Genomic DNA, 21630 nt, shown 5'->3' on the forward strand with positions numbered 1-21630 from the left:
TATATATATATATGCATGTATGTATGTATATACATATGCCAGTTTTCATACAGCGTTCAAGTGGGGAAGAGATTGCAGGAGGAACTGGAGTTATTCCCAGTTTCCAAAGTGTGTTTGGCTTCAATAGGGTGTATATGACACCTTTTGGACCCTGACACAACTTCAAACCTGCTTAATGCACACATAACCATGGAAAAAAGGGAGAAGATGAGAAAGGAGGAGAGATGATGTAAAACAGGAGCAATAGGAAGAAACAAAAATTGCTCTTTTATTGACTCTTCCTCCCTTTGCATTCCTTAAAGGCAAGTGCAATGGGGAAGAGCATGGAGGGTCGTGTGTGTCTGGCCATAAGGAGTTCCTTCAGGCCGAGGGAAGGAGCATCTCTTTGCAAAAATAACACCTTTTATTTCATTATTAGACACCCACATCAATCAGCTGCAAGACACAAATCCATACCAAACCAGCCTTTCCTAGTGCTGGAGCTCAATAAACCACTTATTCCCTGAAACAGCATCCTTGGGGTGGTGTTTCTGTGTAACTAAACACATTCAGACACTTCGTGATGAGCTCCGTATAAGACACTCCTATAGAAAATGTGATTTTAGCAATTTATCACCATTTAGGAAATGTTGGCAAGCCGTTATTTGAGCAATAGCAATGTAATTCCCGTATTTACCAAAAGAATGTATGAATATTGCTGTGTCCATAGAGGGAAAAACTGTGAGTCCGCAAAAATAAGTAAGATAATAAAAGTATAATCAATTATTGTAAATAAAATGGTAATAAAACATCAAAACTCTGCACTTTTAGAAATTACAGATTTTTGGGCTGCTGCAGTTCATATTAATTTTCAGAAGATTATTTTTTGCCTTTAATTCATAAAGATTAAAAAGGTGTGGACTGTTACAGAACCTCATATGAGCCTCTCAGAATTCAAGACTCCAGGAGGTAGGGCTTTAAAAAATGCACCAAATCTCATGAATCTTGGTTTTCAGATGCAAAGAACCAGCAGCGTTGGTGAAGGGGAAACGGATAGTCAGTGGACAATGTCTGGACTTTGCTTTCTCTCCTGTGACACATTGCTTTGGCAAAAGTTCTGATGGTGATGGGTCTTTACCCTGGCATTACGTAAAGGCTGGGGAGATTAGGGACCTATTGCACCAGATAGGTAAGGAGAGATCGTCCTTGCAGCAACGCTCCTTTCTTGCCAAAAATGATCAGTTTGCTGGTGTCCTTGGAGCTGCAGTCTAGAATCCCCTGCCAAGAACCTCCTCTATTCAGGATTGGTCTAAAGGTCATCCCACCCATCCAGCTACCCACTGTGACCTCACTGTAGGAGGGGAATTACTGGGAATGTGTTTATCCCACCAGGAGCATGGTCCCATCCTTTTCCCCTTAACAAGGAAGGGGCTGAGGAGGCCCACAAGACTGGGAGCAAAGGCAGACACATGCTGAGGAACCAGCAGCAAAGGAGGACACATCTGTTGAACTTCAGAGGGTCAGGGGACATGTGAATTGATTACAGGAAGATATTCAAGAACCTCCTCATGCTTCCTCCCAAGTGTGTCTGGATGGCCAAGTCCCAGGACGTTGGTGGCAAGGAGGTGGCCACATCTCTCCTGCTTCTTCGTTTCCTGTGCCAGACACTGAGACACCCATATGAAGGACTTCATGACCAACCTGAGGAAAGCCGGGGCTCTCTCTGGCTGGTACAGCCTTGCTGTAACCGTATATTGGATTTGTTTGCTCTCCAAAACAGGGTCACAGAATCAAAATTGCCTGCTGCATATGGTTTTGCTCTGGGCTAATCCCTGACCTATTCTTATTCTGCTCAGCAATAAAAGCTAAGAGGAAGGAGAAGGAAGGGGAGGAACTTGTTATTTACAGCATTTGCCTTCTGGAGCAACCACTGCACATACTGAAATCCTTCTTCCCAGGAAGTGGCCAGACATCACCTGCTTATGGGAAGTAGAGAATAAAATCTTCTGTTTTCATCTGCATCCACACACAACCTTTGCCTTTGCTTTATTGAACTGCCTTTATCTTGACCCATGTGGGTTCTTTTCTATCTTATATTCTTGTCCCCTGTCCTGCTGAGGAGGGAAGTGATGGAGTGGCTTGGTGAGCACCTGGTGTCCAGCAAGGGTCAACCTTCCACAATCTCATTTTCTCCTCTGGGAAAGTTTGGCTGAGTAACCTGAGGTTATGCCTGTGCTAAGAAACAACCCCTCCTGCAGATGTTTTCCAATCAGCTTTGCATTAACTTTCAGAAGAGCTGTGGAGATGTGCAGAGATGTCTTTAAACCATCCAGCTCTATCTACCTCCAACCATAACTTTAAGTCCACTGTCCTGTCTTCTTCCATCTGTCCAAATCTACCTCTCGTCATGCCATGAGACTTTAAAACTCTAGTTAATTTGAAACAAGAGGGCACAAATCACACACTTTCCAGCCTCTATCTGCACAGTGGTGTGCATGCTCCATCAGCACTGGGACCTTGAAAAGGAGCAGAGCACCTTCCTTTAAAGCTTTTTAGGGTGTACCTACTGATAACCATGGCATGAGCATTGCTTCAGCTCTGTGTGTTCCCCCTTACTGAAAACAGCAAAGTGAGGACAGCAAAGCCCATTGCTGCAAGATGTAAATCTGAGAACTGAAAGCAAACAGGTTAGGGGGCTTTTGTTTCTGCTGCATCAATGTGATTACAGCGTAAAATATTCTTATGTCTCTGATGGAGGAAAAATAGGAAAAGTGGAATAGTTGTTTTTTGTAGGGACCTGGTAATGTTGGTCCTCTCCCCCACTACAGCAGCTTTGGATGAAGCACCATCACCTATTGCACTTTTAAACTGAAGCAGCTGGGAAGAGGATGGTGCTGTAACACCCTCACGTACTCTGCAAGAAACAATGGTTGCAATAGTCATTGCACTATGGTCAAGTGGAATGCTTCCTCCACCAAAAGGTTTCCCATCATTATTGAGGCATAGGAGGAGGAAAAGGGTTTAACCTGAAGAAGAGTCAATCCATCAATTAACAAGGCAGGTGGGTCATACAAATCATTGAGAGTCACTACACAGACTGAGAGGGCTGTATGTTTCTCTGTGCCTACAATCATGCTTCGCTTCTGTGGCTGATTAAAAGGCTTCAGCACTAACTGAGATCCTTCATCACTGCTCTTACATGCTCTAAACAGGGATGGCAAAACAAGATACATATGCATAGGATTTTATTAAAGTAGGCATCATCCACAACTGACAATATTTGAAAAACAAAATATTAACAACTTTCCTTTCCTGAATAGGTAATTTAAACAGCTATAATGCTCAAATGTCATGAGGGAAGTCTCTGCCCAGAAGTCAAAATTCAAACTGGTAGCAAAATTAGACATTTCGTACCACACCAAACTGGTGTGATGCAGAAGATACTGTAACATAGAATCATAGAATAGTTAAGGTTGGAGAGGACCTTAAGACCATCTAGTTCCAAGCCCCTGCCATGGGCAGGGACATCTCACTCTAGACCATGTAACCCAAGACTCTGTTATAACAGAAGTTAATGGGGAAGGTATGAAAAAAAATGCATGCATCACAGGTTGAAAACCAGGATTTCAAACAGGAATCAGACCTTCCAGACCTATCTAGACACATCTAGCCACAGTCCTGATTAACACTGCACTGTTACCTCCAAACAACTCTCTATTGTAATATGGTTTATCTCAGATTTGCAAAATATAGGTTTCTCAAATGGCTGTTCCTAAACCAACTAAGTGAAGTAAGGAAATGGAGTGAGATCTGTCAACAACTATTTTACACATCTGGTGGAATGGAGGCAATGAGGAGTCCTTAGGATCTGAACTGAGGCTGGAATGGACAGGACACTTGAGCTCACATTAAAGGCCTCCACCTGACAGCTCAGCGTAAAGTTCACTAGGAGAGATCTGGCAGGGCACAGGACAAAATCTGAGCCAGTCTTTCCTGGTAGGGTACAAATGGAGGGCCATAACGTTGCTGGCCCATTGAGCCAAATACTACACTTGAACAATGTGATAGCTAGAGCAGTGGCCAAAGTTTAAAAACTTGTCTTTTCAAAAATGTAAACAATATAAAAATGTTTCAATAACAGGCCAAAAGCTTAGGGGTTTTTGAGCTTAAGGAGCTGGTAATGCATACTTTGCCAGCAGCCAAAACAGTAAAATACGTAACAAACCTGAGAGAAACAAGTTTAACAAACACTTGAAATAACTGGGTTTCACCACAGATCTTCGTTTGAAGGTGGCTTTCATGAGAAAACATATTCCCTGCAGCATGCAGACTCTTTCGCAGAGAGACAGAAATCTGGTCATGTCACTTATCCACTTACTGAGAAACACCACAGGCTTACAGAGAGACTAAGACTCAACTACCAAAGCATTGTCACAAAAAACACAGCAAACAAGTTGTAGGTAGAAAAAAGACTTTAACAGGTTTACCTACACACACTATTGGAGTATACAAGACAAAAAAGATGGAGAGCTTCATATAGGGAATTTCCAGTCATTTTGAAAATGAAAGATATTTTTTCTTTGAAAGAAACAAAATCAAAAGTTCCCAGATTCTGCCTCTCAAGGCATGCTATAGCTATAGTAGCTGATGGCTGAGAGTCACATCCATGGAAAAGGATATTTTACCTAAATTGCTTTTCTGTCTCTCCAGTTTGTCATTCCTCAATGTCTCCTAAGTACCTTTTGAATCAACGTATCTTCCTTGCATGCATCTACTAAAACACCCTTGTTAATCCCAGAATCTGTTGTGTGTGAAACTCAATGAGCAGAACAGCCCTTAACTATAGCTAGAAGGTGGTTTCAGCTTCTGGATCCCTCTCTAAAGAATAAAAGCATATGACAGTTAGACATAAATAGCATCTACAAATACACTTACAGCGCACAAGGAAAATGTAGTGAACACAAACAGATTACAATGGCTTATGGGACTCTACCGTAAGGCTCCATCATCAGCCCACCCTGGAAACTTGCTCCAGGCAATATGTCATCACGCTAGCACAGCAAACAACTGGGATAACCAAAAGTGTTGCCAATTAGTAATAAACCCATACATAAGCATTGCCTGCTTGAAATACGCCCCAGATTCACATACACATAACAACATAACAACTCCTCACATTTCAGATCTACCTCCAAGGGTAAGCTGGAGGCAGCAGCACTTTCAGAGTAGGACAAAGCTTAGCTTGTAAACCCTGGGTTTTTAAAGTGTAATGAGAATTCAAGTCCTATTCCCCTTCACATTCTTAAGCCTTATAAGAATAATGTTACCTTGTATGCCCTATAGAAAAATGTTTACAGCAATATATATACACATATATATAAAAGAACTATGACCGAAGTTTGATTTCAAACAAAAATTGCAACAACCCCTGCAATATAAAAACATGAAGTAGCTCTTCTGATCTCTCTTCTGTAAGCAAAGAATAGAAAGGATGGTATCTTACTACGGTATAACATCCTCCACCAGGAAAAAAGAGAAACCTATCGTTAACTTGGTGGGATATGCCTGAAATACCAGGTTTGACATTACTGGCCCAAGTTCTTTGCCAAAGAAGAGGCAGGCAGCAGTAATGGTTGAAGAGTCATCAGCCAGCAGTAAGTGCTTTTTTTAACTTTTTTTGATAGCTGCTTAAGTATGAAAGCTCAAGAAATCTGTGTTTGTCATCGGTGCTGTGATTGCAGACAGCACCAAACAATGCTGTTTATCTAATAGTAGATTCCAGCAACAGCATGTTTCTGCCCAACTCTATTGCTACTTATGAAAGCTAATAACTGACATGCTCTCAGACTCAGAAAAATAGAAACTAATTTAGCCATTTCTTCCTGGTCCTCTTTAGAAATCTGGAAACATCTTACACAGTATTTCAGCTAACTTGAGCAATCCTGGAGTCAGACCCTAGGAAGCTAAACATTGTAGTCACCAGCTCGGGGAGATCATAGTCATGTTTCCAGCCCCAATCCCTCCGGGCATTCCTGTCATCGAAGTTCATCGGCCAGCTGTCAGCTGCAGTGAAAAGAGAGAAGAAACAAGGAGCATGAGGTTTAAGAAGAACTTCTTTAAACTTTAAGATATATCATCACTGGCCACTTGAATTACTAAAGCTGAATTTCAATTGTACACTTGAATTGTACAGGAGCAATTTGCAAGCACCTATAAAGAAAATAAACTTTATTTTGCACTTAACCTATAGCAATCTAATGTTTTTTTCTTACCCACTGCCAAGGAAGCCAGTACTAACCTATGGCCTGCCTGATTTCATCTGCTTTGTAGGTCACTTGAAGCTCAGGAACATGCTTCTGCACCTCCTGCACCAGCTCTTCAGGAGTGAAGCTCATGGCACTGATGTTGTATGTCCTCATGCTCAGTGCCTCTGCAGGGGCCTCCATGACTTCTAGAGTCGCCTTCACACAGTCATCAATATACATCATAGGGAGACGAGTGTCTGGCTTTAGATAGCATTGAAATTTGCCTGTCTTTATGGCATCATGGAAAATCTGGACAGCATAATCTGTAGAAAAGAACAATGGGGGTGTGTACTCATCTGCCTCCATCTGTTGTTCACTTTGTGACAGTCAATGATCCTCAGACCACCCTCAATGTCTTCCATATAAAATCTAGCCACAGGACTATGCATTATTTACATTTTACAGCACAAGTGTAAGTAATTCCAAACTATCCCAATGTTATTCCAGTATTTGCACACTGCAGCAAGACACATGAGTTTAAAATAATTTTAAAGCAAATCATCTCAATGAGTGCAAATAATCTGAAATTTCTCAGATATTGTTTAAAGGCAAAGACATTATGCCTTAGGCTGGAGTGGACAGAACTTCTGTAATACTGTTGAAACAGCATCTCTACAGTGATGCTTCATACTGCCATGGATTAAATTTCTACAAAAACATTATAAATTACAGTGTATTGGCTTGGTTTTGATATTCTTGCCTGCAATGCTGAGAACTGCACACAAGTCTCTTACCAGTTGTTCCCCCACCAGGCTGAGAGTCAGCAGATATAATTCCTGGATACCTCAGACAGCGGAAGTCTAAGCCATACCGGTAATGATAGTACTATGGAAGGAGGAGAGAAGCACAGCTTTATGAATCAAGACTAAGGCCTCACAACTCAGTGATTTCACAGGATAAATCTGCCACAGGATGAACCTTTGTGCTGTAGCCCTCCCATGACAGGGATGAAAGGAAAGGGACTGGTGAACATTATAATTTGCTATAAGGTAGCTGATGTCCCTACTTGCTCGTTTCTGGTTTGCATCCACATCAGTAGAGATGGATTCTTGATATGGATTCTTGATATGGATTAGCTTAACACAGGGTCTAGATCTAGTGCTCAGAAACAGAAAATACCTAAGTTTGTGAGCCTTTTCAGGTTAATACAGTCTTTAGGCTTGCCGATGTTCTTCATACATTTAAAATACAAGGAAACAGTATATAACAATAACAGTTTTAATATTATCTTTATAATAAATTACAAAGCCAAAAGAGATGTTGTGCATGTACAGACTCCCATGGCTCGGACTGTAGACTCTTCTTGTATGGAAAAGGGAGGACCAAAAGTCATCATTTCCCAGGATGCTTTGGCAAGGCTTTGTACACAGTCATTTCTGCAATGTCATTCATATTGGCATATTAGGCCAAAGTCAAAAGAACCAGGGGAAGAAATTACACTGAAAGTTAGATCTTCGTGAGCTTCCAATTCTTTGTACTTTTTCTAACAAAACTCAAAAGATACTTGTCCTTAAGAGCTGCTTCAGACTTCTATTGAGTACTGAAGCCTGAAGGAAGGAAAGAATGGGGAAAAGAACACTGCAGTGAGGAATCTTACAAAAGCAATTAAGTCATCCCAAAATTTTCAAGAAATAAATAAAATGAAAAATTCCTACTTCTCCCATGAGCTCAGCATGAACCTTGGATACTCCATAGATTGTCCTTGGTCTCTGGATGCAGAGATCAGGAGTTGGATTTCGAGGAGAGGTGGGTCCAAAGGCTCCAATAGTACTTGGAACAAAGAGTCTCAAATTATGCTCAGCTGCAATATCCAGAACATTGTGTAAACCTGGGACAAACAACAGGATTTGTCAGAACACTCACTGGACCTTATCAAGCCCCTGTAGGAGTCATGAACTTGAAACCCTTGTCACATACCAGTAATGTTTACGGCTCTGGCCAAGGGGACGTTTGCTTCTCCAACAGCACTGAGCAAAGCGCTATAGTGGAACAGCCAAGTTATCCGATTATTCACCACTATCTCACGCAAATTCTTGTAGTCCAAGATATCTGCGTAGATAAAAGGACCTAGAAGAAATGGAACCAGTAGGAAATTGAGTACCGGGAAGAACGGATGTAAAGAAAAGTTCTACATTAAACTCACATGGCTGCTTCTTGACCATACCTACATTCAGGATTTGACTATGCAGCAGAATAAACACCAAAGAGCAGTAGTCAATAAATTAGTAAATAAGGAAGACAAATGAAGGGAAACTGCTACCTTTACCTCAACAACAGACTGATGATGCAAGAACTTCTGTTTTATCCACCCAACAACATGAAAGCAGGAAACATTTTCTGTACACTGTTCAAATACCTAAATACATCATTAACCAGTAATGATGAAAAAAAACTTATGCAAGTTCCTAATGAAAATAAAAGGACCCCAAAATCCTATTCTACTTCCATCTTACCATTAAAAACTGCCTGAGCATAGAAAAAGAAAGCACGGATTTAATTTCCAACTTGTTCCCTACCAAAGAATAGGTGCATCGCGTTTTACAGCAGGAGCAAACAGCCAAGCTCAGCTTGACCCAAGCAGTTATTCTGGTCAACAAAGTGGCAAAGCAGCAGTGGAAAAAAGCAAAGAAAAATATTTAGAAAAAGGGAATAATAGGCAAAGGAAATTAATGTCTTGGCAAGATTTCAAAGCAGGAAAGCACTATCCATAAGTTTCTAAGAGTGATTTGTTCAGTTTAATCCACTTAACATTTAGACTTTGGTAATTAGTCTATCAACGTAAAAGTCAAGATTTTTTCCCATATGCTCCCCCAGTCACTTACCACTATAAAAAACATTATCTGCAGGCTTTCTAATGTCAGACAAGATCACATTGTTCTTTCCAAAGCGTTTCCTGTGTAAAAATACCCACATGGTACAGTGAGTCTTTCAGATAATTCGTAAATTGCTACTCTGCTATTTTGTTTTGCAGGAGCAGTATCAAAAGAACAATAATTTCCACAACGAAATCAGTTATTGCACTAAAAAAAACAACAACTACTGATCCTTCAAATGTTAATATAGCATCTTAGGAAATCAATAAACTACTCCTAGTAGCAGTGAGAGACCACATAAGAACAGAGGTATCTTTACAAAATGAAAAAACTTTAGTAAGAAAGACTTTCTTGCCCTCTTCTTTCTCAAAACATTACCCAGAGATAACCCACTCCTCTACAGACAGCAAAAAGCCACTGGGCTTGCTGCAACTGCAGCTATTTCTATATCAACAAAGAAAATACAACTGAGCAATCTCTGCCTTGTGCTTTTTTAAGGAACACAAGGCTGTCACAGAGAGCAAGTCTGATGGCACTGGAGTACATTCAGCCTTCCATTACCTGAATGATTTTTAAATATATCAGAGAAATAGTAGAAAATCTTCAAACTGCAGCAATGTGTTGAACACAGTGAGTTTGCTCAGTTCTGGTCACAGTCCAAATCCTCTACAACAAACACTGTCTACGTGCAGGCAATACTTTAGAGCTGAGTGGATATGGACAATGATATAAACCAGGGAGAGCTCTCAGAGCATTTTACATTGCGAATAGATACCATGGTAAAAATAAGACAACTGTATGTAAGGCAGGGGAACAGAACGAGCCAAAAGAAATGTATTTTAGACTTACTTTTTTTTTGCTGCACCAGCTTATGTTTCGCCAGATCATAAAAATTTCAAGATCTTGTATCCTAATCTTTGATTTTGTTTGTACTTTACTATATGGGGCAACTTATTCCTGAAGTTGCTCAACTGAAATTCTCAGAAAGGTAAAAGGCAGCAATCACAAAGCCCAACAGCTGGGTACTTAGCAAAGGACTATGCATTTTTTCAAGTGGGTGTTTGTACTTTTCTCTCTCCTGTAGTAGCTAAATAAAATCACAGCCTTTGTCTCTCTGTTGAGCACTCAAATCCAGACTTGTTTGGCTAGGCCAAAAAAGAGAATATCTGCAGTCATCACCAGGATCCTGTTACAATCAACTCTTCAGAAATATACTGCTTCTAGAAGTGATGGCTAAAGCTTTAATTCCTCACAGCAAGTCAGAGAATATCAACGTACCTCAGAAGCTTAGCAAGTCCCACTCCAAGCTGGCCAAGACCACCTAAAAGGCGATGCACAAGAGACAAAAATCAGAGGAAAAGGGCTATCAAAAGACAGAGATCCAAGATTATATGTATCACACCAGAAATGAATACTATTTTTCTCAGTGAGTCAAAAAGCTTTTATACTTTTTCTCAAGGAAAATCCAATGAACTGGTTTTAGTAAATTTCTGGAATAAAAATAATAGAGGACAGTTCACTTTCCTACTAAGACAGGACTCCAATCTTATTGCCATAAGGGAAGGATCATCACAATCCCAGCATATTTTGAGTAGTTTTGTTTCCAGCATTCTGCTCACCAGAGAGGGAGGAAGGGAGTGAGGACTCGATGGAGAAGCTGGAGCGGGAATAGTTATGACAGGAATGCTGACCTGTGATTAGCACCCGAGGATGATTGGAGTTTGAAAAGGAAACTGAGTGAAAGCTAGCATCGGAGGCCACCTGGCGGGGCGAGACTCCAATGCATCGAGCAGGAATGATGGGAATCCCACATCCACAACCAGAGTTCTGTAGCAGCTGGCGGACAGCTCTGCTCATGTTTCTGACAACTGGCATCTTCCTCCTTCCAATATGCTGTGAGAACGGAAGAAAAGATCAGTTAGAAGTGACTCAACCATATCAAACATATTAAACACCTCCTTAGAAAAGTCTGAAGGGTTTCAGGATGTTTGATGCAATCCACATCCTAGCTGATGTGCCAGATGAGAGCCTTGTCTGTTAGAAGCAGCCTGTGAAGTAATATGAATGAGGTAATGTGTTCACCAGAGTGAGCTCAAGAAAATATCCATAGCCCCAGCACAAAGTCCAGTATAATGGAGAGTGAGAATATAGTTTGAGTTTAACCCTTTTAAAACAGTCACTAGAAACTGGGATTTCAAGCACAAAAGACAACAAATACAGAATTCAGCAAGTTTGGCTGCTGTGATTACACAGCTCCACTGCAGGTACTGAAAGTTTATAGACTGCCATGAAACAGCAAACCTTCCTAATACTGCATCAGCAAGATTCAGCTAAGCCAACAGACGCAGCAGTAAATCACTTTCAAGAGCACTACTTTGCTCAGACTTAATGCTTGACACATGCTGGACAGTACCTGGAAGACAATGAAGGAGAAGTTGTATTTACCCAGGAGTAAATTAAAATGTCCTAATTATTTCACAAAAAAAAAAGAATGATTCTATTATAACAACACACTGCAAAAACATCCATAAGTTACCCTGAGCTATATGGTAGTTTTATTTCTGTCTAAATCTTTCACATTGGGGAAGAAAATAGAGAAGGATGTATCCCAAATAAATCATAGAATCACAGAATCACAGAATCACAGAATCACAGAATCATAGAATCACATGTGCATCCACAACTGTTCTAAGATTTCCATTTACTTCTTTCAAATACAATTCTTCAGGCACAATCAGTTAAATTCTTCCTTATCCCGCTTCAAACAACTTGTAATTCTCACTAAGTGCCAGAATAAGTAAGTTCTCAGACGAAAATGCATTTCACACTAGCTTGTTTGAGATTATCCTGACAACTCCTTTCTCATATGTGTACTTGTGGAATGCATTATAATAAGGAGAGTCGGGGAAAAGGAAGAAATTCCGTTGCTAATTGCTGCAGATGAATTCCACCACTCCAATTCTACTCTGCATAGAAAAGCAAACAAGTAATGAATGTGTGTGTTCCTTTCTCAGCAACAGACAAGGCTGAGTGCTCTCTGATATTTTAGGGCACCCTGCTATTTAATTACAGAAGACTTGCTTAACTCCCTATCACGTGCTTAATAAGATACCACCCCCCAAAAGTGCAGTATTCAAAAGCAAATCTGCATATTTAAACTGATAAAAGAGATTTATTCTGAAATGCAACTTCCCTCCCACCCCTTAGAATTGTTTGCTCACTTTATTGCCCTAAGAAGCATGGTCAATTGGTATCCCAATGAATTAGCCAAGCCTCTGCTGCACCTCACAGCCACAAACCCATTAGAGGAGTCAGTCCCCTGATCGGAGCTAGCCCAGCTAGAGCTGCAGCCGGCACGCTTCAGTGACCGCAAGGGTCAACGGAGATAGGAAAATCAGAGGGGATAGAGCAGAGACATCACGGGTCCCGACATCTCCTGAAGCCCCAGCAGCCCTTGCGAGAGAGCAGCTGACGTGGCGGGGGTCACGGTCCCACAGTGATGGCGACCACCCCCCTGCCCCTTGCCTTGAAAGAGCCTCTAAGAGGGCAGCGATGCTGCCCACCAGGCGCAGGGAGGAACAAGCAGGTCGTGTTGCTGACCCTGTTGCTGGTGTCCCAGACTGCTGACCAATATGGTGGCCTCCAGACAGAGAGCTTGCAATAAGGAGACTGCAGCAGCTCAGACAGAGACCCCGTCCCAAACCGTGGCTGTTCAGGTCTCTGGATGCAGGGAGTGCCAGAGCCTGCTGCTGCCGGGGGAGGGAGGACAGCATTCCACCTGCGTGAGGTGTGAGCAGGTAGAAGATCTGCTTAGCCTGATGGCAAGACTTAAGGAGGAGGTTGAGACGCTGAGGACCATCAGGGAGTGTGAAAGGGAGATCGACTGGTGGAGTAACTCCCTGGCGTGCCAGTCGGAACAGTTCCAGGGAGATACCCCCCGAAAGGGGAAGGACCCCCTGCCCTCTCACACAGAGGGGGATGGCCCGAGACAGCCCCTGCCCTGTAGCTGTTGCGCAGAGGTAGGGGACCAAAAAGACGATAAGGGCTGGAAGCGAGTTCCAGTTCGGCGTCGTGGGCAACCCTCCTCCCTTCCTGCCCTGCTTCCCCAGGTGTCCCTCCGTAATAGGTTCGAGGCCCTGGATCTTGAAGGAGAGGTAGGTGAGAATGTGGGGCAAGGCCAGCCCACAAGGCCACATAGGAAAAGGGAGTCGACTTTGCACCTCAAGACTGCCTCTGATAAGAAAGAAAGAAGGGTCATTGTAGTAGGGGATTCCCTTCTGAGAGGAATAGAGGGCCCGATATGCAGAGTTGACCCTCATCATAGGGAAGTGTGTAGTCTGCGTGGAGCCCAGATCAGGGATATCACCAGGGCGCTCCCCAACCTGGTGCACCTGACAGACTACTACCCGCTGCTGGTCTTCCAGACAGGTGAGGGGGAAGCTGCTTCCCACAGTCTGCGGGGGATGAAGAAAGACTACAGGTCCTTGGGGTGGATGGTGAAAGAGTCTGGGGCCCAAGTGATCTTCTCTTCACTCCTTCCATCTTCCACTGATGATGTGGGAAGGAATGGGAAGATTGGCTTCGAGACTGGTGCTACAGGCAGGGCTTTGGATTCTTTGATAATAGCTGTTTTTATAGGGGACCAGTCTGGACAATGACAAGTGGGAAAGGTTTGTCTCACAGAGGCAAAAGGATGCTGGGGCACGAATTAGCAGGGCTCATTTGGAGAGCTTTAAACTAGATTCGAAGGGGGATGGGGTTGTAGCTGGGCTTGCCCCAGTGGGGCAGCACTCCAGAATTGGTGAAGACTGGGAGGCCTCCTATAATCCTAGGGTGAAATCGGTGTGCTCAGCTCGCTCCCTGGAATGTCTGTACACCAATGCGCGCAGCATGGGAAATAAGCAGGAGGAGTTGGAAACCTGTGTTAAGTCAGGAGACTATGATCTGGTGGCAATTACAGAGACGTGGTGGGACAGCTCACATGACTGGAATATAGTCATGGAGGGCTATGTCCTTTTCAGGAAAGACAGGCCAGCCAGGAGGGGTGGTGGGGTTGCTCTTTATGTGCGGGAGCAACTACAATGCACCGAGTTCTGTCCAGGAACAGATGACGAGCGAGTTGAGAGTCTGTGGGTGAGAATTAAGGGGCAGGCTGGCAGGGGCGATACTGCTGTGGGTGTCTGTTACAGACCACCAGATCAGGGTGAGGAAGTTGACGAGGCCTTCTACATGCAGCTGAGAGCGGCCTCACAGTCACAGGCTGTGGTCGTCATGGGGGATTTTAACTTCCCTGATGTTTGCTGGAAGGACCACTCGGCAACCCAGCCGCAGTCCAGGAGGTTCCTCCCGTGTATGGATGATAACTTCCTCCTGCAAATGGTGGATGAGCCGACCAGGAGAGGAGCGCTGCTGGATCTCATCCTCACTAACAAGGAGGGTCTGGTTGAAGCAGTAAGGGTTGAGGGCTGCCTTGGTTGCAGCGACCACGAGATGGTGGAATTCAGGATCTTGTGTGTTAGGACCAGTAGAATACCGAGTAGAATTGCAACCTTGGACTTTAGCAGGGCAAACTTTGGTTTTTTCAAGCAATTGCTAGGGGAAATCCCATGGGCAAGGCTGCTTGAAGGTAAAGGAGCCCAAGATAGTTGGTTGGCATTCAAGGATTGCTTTTTCTGAGCTCAAGATCAGAGCATCCCAACACGTAGGAAGTCAAGGAAGAGGGCCAGGAGACCTGCGTGGCTAAATAGGGAATTGCTGGGTATGCTCAAGTGGAAGAGGAGAGTTTACAGGTCATGGAAGGAGGGGCTGGCCACTTGGGAGGAGTATAAGGCTGCTGCTAGAGGATGTAGAAAGGCAGCTAGGAGGACTAAGGCCTCCTTAGAATTAAACCTGGCGAGAAGGGTCAAGGACAGCAAAAAGAGCTTTTTCAAATACATGGCAGATAAAACTAACACCAGAGGCAATGTAGGCCCACTGATGAACGGGATGGGTGCCCTGGTGACAGAAGATACAGAGATGGCAGAGTTACTGAATGCCTTCTTTGTCTCTATCTACTCTGCTGCAGGCAGTCCTGAAGAGCCCTGTACCCCTGAGACCTTAGATGAAGTCAGGTCAATGGAGCGGTTTGCCTTAGTCGATGAGGAATGGGTTAGAGACCAGTTGAGCAACTGGACATCCATAAATCCATGGGTCCAGATGGGATGCACCCGCGGGTGCTGAGGAAACTGGCGAAAGTCATTGCTAGACCACTCGCCATCATCTTTACCAAGTCTTGGGAAACGGGAGAGGTGCCTGAGGACTGGAGGAAAGCAAATGTCACTCCAGTCTTCAAAAAGGGCAAGAAGGAGGACCCGGGTAACTATAGACCGGTCAGCCTCACCTCCATCCCTGGGAAAGTGATGGAACACCTTATCCTTGGTGCCATCTTAAGGCATATCAAGGATAAGAGGGTTATGAGGGGCAGTCAACATGGCTTCACCAAGGGGAAGTCATGCTTGACCAATCTCATAGCCTTTTATGAGGAAATAACACGGTGGATGGATGATGGCAGAGCGGTGGATGTGGTCTACCTTGACTTCAGCAAAGCATTTGACACAGTCTCCCCCAGCATCCTCACAGCTAAATTGAGGAAGTGTGGTCTGGATGATCAGGTAGTGAGGTGGACTGGGAACTGGCTGAAGGAGAGAAGCCAGAGAGTTGTAGTCTATGGGGCTGAGTCGAGTTGGAGGCCTGTATCTAGTGGAGTGCCTCAAGGGTCAGTACTGGGACCAGTATTATTTAATATATTCATCAACGATTTAGATGAGGGAATTGAGTGTACTATCAGCAAGTTTGCTGATGACACTAAGCTGGGAGGAGTGGCTGACACGCCAGAAGGCTGTGCTGCCATCCAGCGAGACCTGGACAGGCTGGAGAGTTGGGCAAGGAATAACTTGATGAAATATAACAAGGGGAAGTGTAGAGTCCTGCATCTAGGCAGGAACAACCCCAGGTTCCAGTATAGGTTAGGGAACGACCTGTTAGAGAGCAGTGTAGGGCAGAGGGACCTGGGGGTCCTAGTGGACGACAGGATGACCATGAGCCAACACTGTGCCCTTGTGGCCAAGAAGGCCAATGGCATCCTGGGGTGTATTAGAAGGGGGGTGGTTAGTAGGTCGAGAGAGGTCCTCCTTCCCCTCTCCTCTGTCCTGGTAAGACCGCATCTGGAATATTGTGTCCAGTTCTGGGCCCCTCAGTTCAAGAAGGACAGGGACCTGCTGGAGAGAGTCCAGCGCAGGGCAACGAAGATGATTAAGGGAGTGGAGCATCTCCCTTATGAGGAAAGACTGAGGGAGCTGGGTCTCTATAGTTTGGAGAAGAGGAGACTGAGGGGTGACCTTATTAGTGTATGTAAATATATAAAGGGGGAGTGTCACGAGCATGGAGCCAGGCTCTACTCAGTGGCAAACAATGATAGGACAAGGGGTAATGGGTACAAACTGGAACACAAGAGGTTCCACTTAAACTTGAGAAGAAACTTCTTCTCAGTGAGGGTGACGGAACACTAGAACAGGCTGCCCAGGGAGGTTGTGGAGTCTCCTTCTCTGGAGACATTCAAAACCCACCTGGACACATCCCTGTGTAACCTTATCTAGGTGTTCCTGCTCCGGCAGGGGGATTGGGCTAGATGATCTTTTGAGGTCCCTTCCAATCTCTAACATACTGTGATACTGTGAGTCAGTCTCCCTGATTATAGGCTTGATCTATTAAAGCCATATCTCTCCTGTCACAGTGCCACAGAAGCAATCACTCTATCTTTGCTAGGCTTTGCACAAGTCTCTAGCAATTCCTTGCTACACACCAACCCTATATACCTGCATCTAACTCCACCTATAAAATAGAGCAAGCAAGCTATTCCTTGAGTGCTGAAAGTGAGAAAGCTCCATTTCCTGAGGGCTCAGTCTCAGAGGTTATGACATCTTTCTCCTATCTTGATCCTCTACCACTCATTAGTACAGTTCAGTTTATATTTCTGATGGACCACCAAGATGATGGACAGCAACATCTCTCCTATGAAAAGAGGCTGAGGACTGCTCAGCCTGGAGAACAGAAGGTTGCAAGGAAATACCAATGTATATAAATACGTGAAGGGATGGTGCAAAGGAGGAATCCAGGCTCTTTTCAGTGGTGTCCATTGCGAGGACCAGAGGCCATGGGCACAAACTGAAACACAGCAGATTCCTCTGAACATCAGGAAACACTTTTTTACTGTGAGGGTGACCAAGCATAGGCACAAGTTGCCCAAAGAGCTGATGGAGTCTCCATTCTTTGAGATCTTCAACAGCCATCTGGAGATGGTCCTGAGCAACCAGCTCTGGGTGGCCCTGCTTAAGCAGGGGGGGATGGATCAGATGATCTCCAGAGGTCCCCTCCAACCACAACCATCCTCTAATGCTCAGCCAAGGCACTAATGAGATTTCCTTCCCCTGCAAACCCATCTTCACAAAACAGATGTGTTTGAGACCCAGTCTCTGTCAAGCTTACTTGAAATTAGCCAATAGGTGCAAAAATAGTTATGTGTGCAGGGGCCGAAAGCAGCAGGCAGACATATCCAGACAATTCAACCTCATAAAACAAGTTTCTTCCTAGGAAACCCATGTGAAAGCGTTAAAGGGCAGTGAGAGCCTTTTAAAGAGCCATGATAAACCCTTCTTCTTTCAGAATGGGACAATAAACAGCTCTTACGGCAATAAGAGAGCCTCTCTGGCCTCTGCTGCAGAGAATTTCTGCTTGAAGTACCTGAAAAGGCATTTTGAGCTCTATAAACAAAGTACAAACTGAAGTTAGGTGTTACTGAAAATGCCACACTCATGGCTAGCTGTTTTCCCACCTACTGAACTGGTTTCTGCAAACATACCTGGAGTGAAATTCCCAGGCTTAAGCTGAGAATTTACGTGTAAGCCTAGGCTGACTCTAAAGAACAGTAAACACACTTTATACCAGATACTGAAAACCCCCCTCTCTCACCCAGCAGCACAACTGCATGCAAAAATCACCACCTACGACATGCATTTATTTCTATTTCAAATATGAAGGGGAGGGTGGGTGGGAAATGCTGTAACTACCTCTGAAATTCTAAAGTTGCCAACCAATGCACAGATCCATTAAGAAATTAACAACATGCCTTAAAAACATTCCCCCAAACCAACCATGAGATAAAGCTGGCCCCAACACAGTGATTAGCTCACAAAAGTAACTTGGACAGAAAAGCCCCTTCTGTTAGATCAGTTTCCCACTTAACTTCAAGGAGTTATTAACAGCTCTAAACACAAAAAGTATTCATTTAACTGATGTAAAAAAGAACATTCTTTTTTTTTTTTTTAATAGGTTTCTCTTTCTTGCTATCCCAAACTATAGGTTTCTTTATCCTACGTTACAGAGGAGTACTTCTGTACTGTTAGGAACTGGGGAGAGAACAATCATACCTATTTTCAAACACACTCTTCCCCCCCCCCCCCCCCCCCCCCTTATCTTCTGACTACTTTCTCAGACACTGGGTTTACTCACTGACAAAACCTGATATTCGAAACAAGCTCTTTCATTTCCTAGATCAAGGAAAATGAGCCATTTTTCTCCTGAAACATGGAATTTATTTCCCCTACCCCACTAATTTCAATTAACCACCAATGCTAATGTCAAGGATTAAGCGATACAGGCTGGAATCTTTCCTTTTCTGTACTCACCTGTCTGTAAGCTGGTGATAGAGCAGAAGCAGGTTGGCGAGGGCAATTTATAGGACACTGCCTCTTCTGAAAGCCAATCAAAACCAGACAGAAAGTAGGAGTTGTCCCACACCTTAAAAAAAAGAGAAGAAAAAAGAGCTTGCTCATGAGAGCAGCAGCCAGGGATATCACTCTGTTCACATTTGTTTGGCTCTGAAATGTCTGCACATTTGTGATAGGCAGAGGACACCAAAGCTATGCAACCAGCTCCTTTAACTAACAGCATCACACAACCTAGCGCCATCTCTGAAAGACAGGTCTGAAACTGATCGGTTGCTGCACAAAGGATTAGCATGAAGCAAACATATCTTGGAATGTAAAGCAATTATCTCCATTGATAGCAGGGAATTTCTGAGTTTTGTGAGAAGATTAAAGCACGGAGATAGAGAAAAGAGGGGAAAGAAAGAAACAAGCTCATAAAATGACATTTAGCGAGTTAAGTGCCAGCTACTGTTCCTTTGCAGGATTTCCAATGTGTTCTACAAGCAGCAATCACCTGCTGCTCATGCAAAAGACAAAAACATGTTTATTTAAGCTAGTAGTTTCTTATGTATTAGCTATTGATAGAACACTACAGTGACAAGAAAAATAAACTCATGGGTTAGGTCTGGGAAATCCCACAACAGTAAATGTCAAAGAAAATGGGTAAGAGGGAAGAGAGAGAGCTCAGAACCAAAACCCAAATCTCCCACTGTGTTCCAGGGGCTGCATAGCTGCTGAGATCCCATGGGATGCTCCTCCACAGAGCTAAGCAAAGAAGTCCAGAGCTTGCTTCTTTCAAAGAAAGTTAAGATACTCGCTGGGCACAGGATCCTGCAGATTCTCAACCATTGGTACTTCCAAAACAGCAAACAGCCGTGGGCACATGGCCCACACCAAGCACTGAACTCTCAGCTATTGTTCTCCACTCATGTCTCTCTCCAAAACCAGTTTCTGCTTTGACCCTAAAGAAGAAGGGCTTATGTGCTGGAAAGCTCCTCTGCTTCTTCCATCTGTATCAAGAACAGCTTGAGTGGCAAGATACCACCTGCCATGGGCATCCAGAAGACAAAGCACATGCCACCTTGTGTGTCCCATGGGAAAGCCTTACTCCCTGGTGCTGCCAACTGGGAAGTCCATCGGATCACCACATTTAGAGTGTTCAAGCTGCAACAACCGGGAGATCCTCTCAGCTCAACCAACAGTTGATGCAGCCTGGAAGGACATCACACACCCTTTGCTGGCATTTTCTCTGGCTTGGAAAGCCCCAGATTGACGTAAGGGAACACTGCATCCTTCCCTGTGTCCCCTGGCATGGTGGATGTGCCAGGGCAGAGGGATGGCCGTGCTTGTTCTGTTCTGTCTGGCAGGCAGGTGTTGGCTAACCTCAGTTAAAATAACCTTCACACACACACAACCTCCGCCGCTTGCTTTATAGAGGTGATGCAAGACCGTGGGACGACGCCGTATCCCTTGCACAGCCCGCCAAGAGATGATGTCAGCCTGAAACACCAAGGGAACAACTAGAAATCTGACCTCAGCAACCCCAAAATTATATACATCAGCTACTGAGCAGCATGGAATCACAGAACAGAATCATAGAACAGTTTGGGTTGGAAGTGACCTTCAAAGGTCATCTAGTCCAACCCCCCTGCAATGAGCAGGGACCTCTTCAATTAGATCAGGTTGCCCAGAACCACTTCCAGCCTGGCCTTGAATGTCTCCAGGGCTGGTATGTCTACCACACCTGGACAACATGTTCCAGTATTTAACCACCCACATTGCAAAGAATTTTTTCCTCACATCCAGCCTGAATCTGCCCTCTTTTAGAGAGAGGGACCATGATGCTCCTGGAGTGCATAAGAAAAGATCTACTTTACATGAGGCCTCCACAGATGAAGAAGAGGCGGGTGTGTGTCAGGCGCATGAAGAAAGCCGTATCAGGCCCCTGCCGAGAAGCCAAAGGGCCAGGAAAGGGATGGAAGAGCAACGCGACACTCCCGCCACCGGCCCCAAATGGCAGCAGCACCTCACGCCGTTACCCCGGGCAGGGTGGCGGAGGGAAGCCGGCGCAGAGCCCGCTGCCGGCGCTGCGGTGATGCAGGACGGCCAGCGCCGCTCCGGCCGCCCGCAGCCCTTCCACACCTCATTCATTCGGGCACAGCCCCGCAGCCCCGCGCTCACCGGCGGGCCCCGCCGAGCTCAGGCCGCCCTGCATCACCTCCCGCGGCGCTGGGTACCGCTCCCCGTCCCTGGGTACCGCTCTCCCGGCGACGGATACCGCTCCAGGGTAACCCCGGGGCTCTGGGGGAGGCGGGGCTGCAGCCTGATGTACCCGCCTGCCGGGGAGGGGCGTGATGTGACGTTAGAGTGATGCCACTCAGCCATGATGTCATGTCTTGCGAGGCTCACCCGTGTAAGGGGGGTGAGCATCCCACAGACCTGAGCCCAGCCTTGCGCTGCAGGTGGATGCTCCCTATCATCGGTGGGTCAGAGAGAACGCTGGAGAAGCACAAAGACACAAGGTCAGCAGTCATCAGCTGTGACTGCTGTCGTACCACAAGCTATGGCATGATAACACAGTGCAGGATGAGGCTCGGTTTGCAAAGAGGAATTCAGGACATGCTGCAGTCCGGAAGCTCTGAGGCAAGCGGAGCTGTGGGGGCAGGTGAAAGACTGCTGAGGCCCTGGCACAGGTTGCCCAGAGAAGCTGTGGCTGCCTCATCCCTGTCAGTGTTCAAGGACAGGCTGGATGGGGCTTGGAGCAACCTGGTCTAGTGGAAGTTGTCAGGG

General features: G+C 44.9%; 1 protein-coding gene across 3 annotated transcripts; it reads right to left on the bottom strand.

The window, feature by feature from the left end:
* Nucleotides 1–3207: 3207 nt before the first annotated feature.
* LOC133273104 (L-threonine 3-dehydrogenase, mitochondrial-like) lies at nt 3208–21156 on the bottom strand. Of its 3 annotated transcripts, none has more exons than XM_061461058.1 (10): nt 21022–21156; nt 18820–18931; nt 10789–10990; nt 10376–10418; nt 9107–9177; nt 8202–8351; nt 7940–8112; nt 7019–7109; nt 6278–6547; nt 3208–6042 (listed from the first exon to the last, which is right to left on the bottom strand). In XM_061461058.1, exons 3-10 carry the CDS (start codon nt 10970–10972, stop codon nt 5903–5905), a joined length of 1122 nt encoding a protein of 373 aa, XP_061317042.1. In that variant the 5' UTR covers nt 10973–10990; nt 18820–18931; nt 21022–21156; the 3' UTR covers nt 3208–5902. The 3 variants fall into 3 exon arrangements, with proteins under 3 accessions (XP_061317042.1, XP_061317041.1, XP_061317040.1); XM_061461057.1 differs by lacking the exon at nt 21022–21156 and adding an exon at nt 20983–21002; XM_061461056.1 differs by lacking the exon at nt 21022–21156 and adding an exon at nt 19655–19899.
* Nucleotides 21157–21630: the final 474 nt, after the last annotated feature.

This window comes from Pezoporus flaviventris, unplaced genomic scaffold, assembly GCF_033815535.1.
Source record: "Pezoporus flaviventris isolate CSIRO_AGI_PZ_B2104156 unplaced genomic scaffold, CSIRO_AGI_Pfla_v1 ptg000031l, whole genome shotgun sequence".
NCBI lineage: Eukaryota > Metazoa > Chordata > Aves > Psittaciformes > Psittacidae > Pezoporus > Pezoporus flaviventris.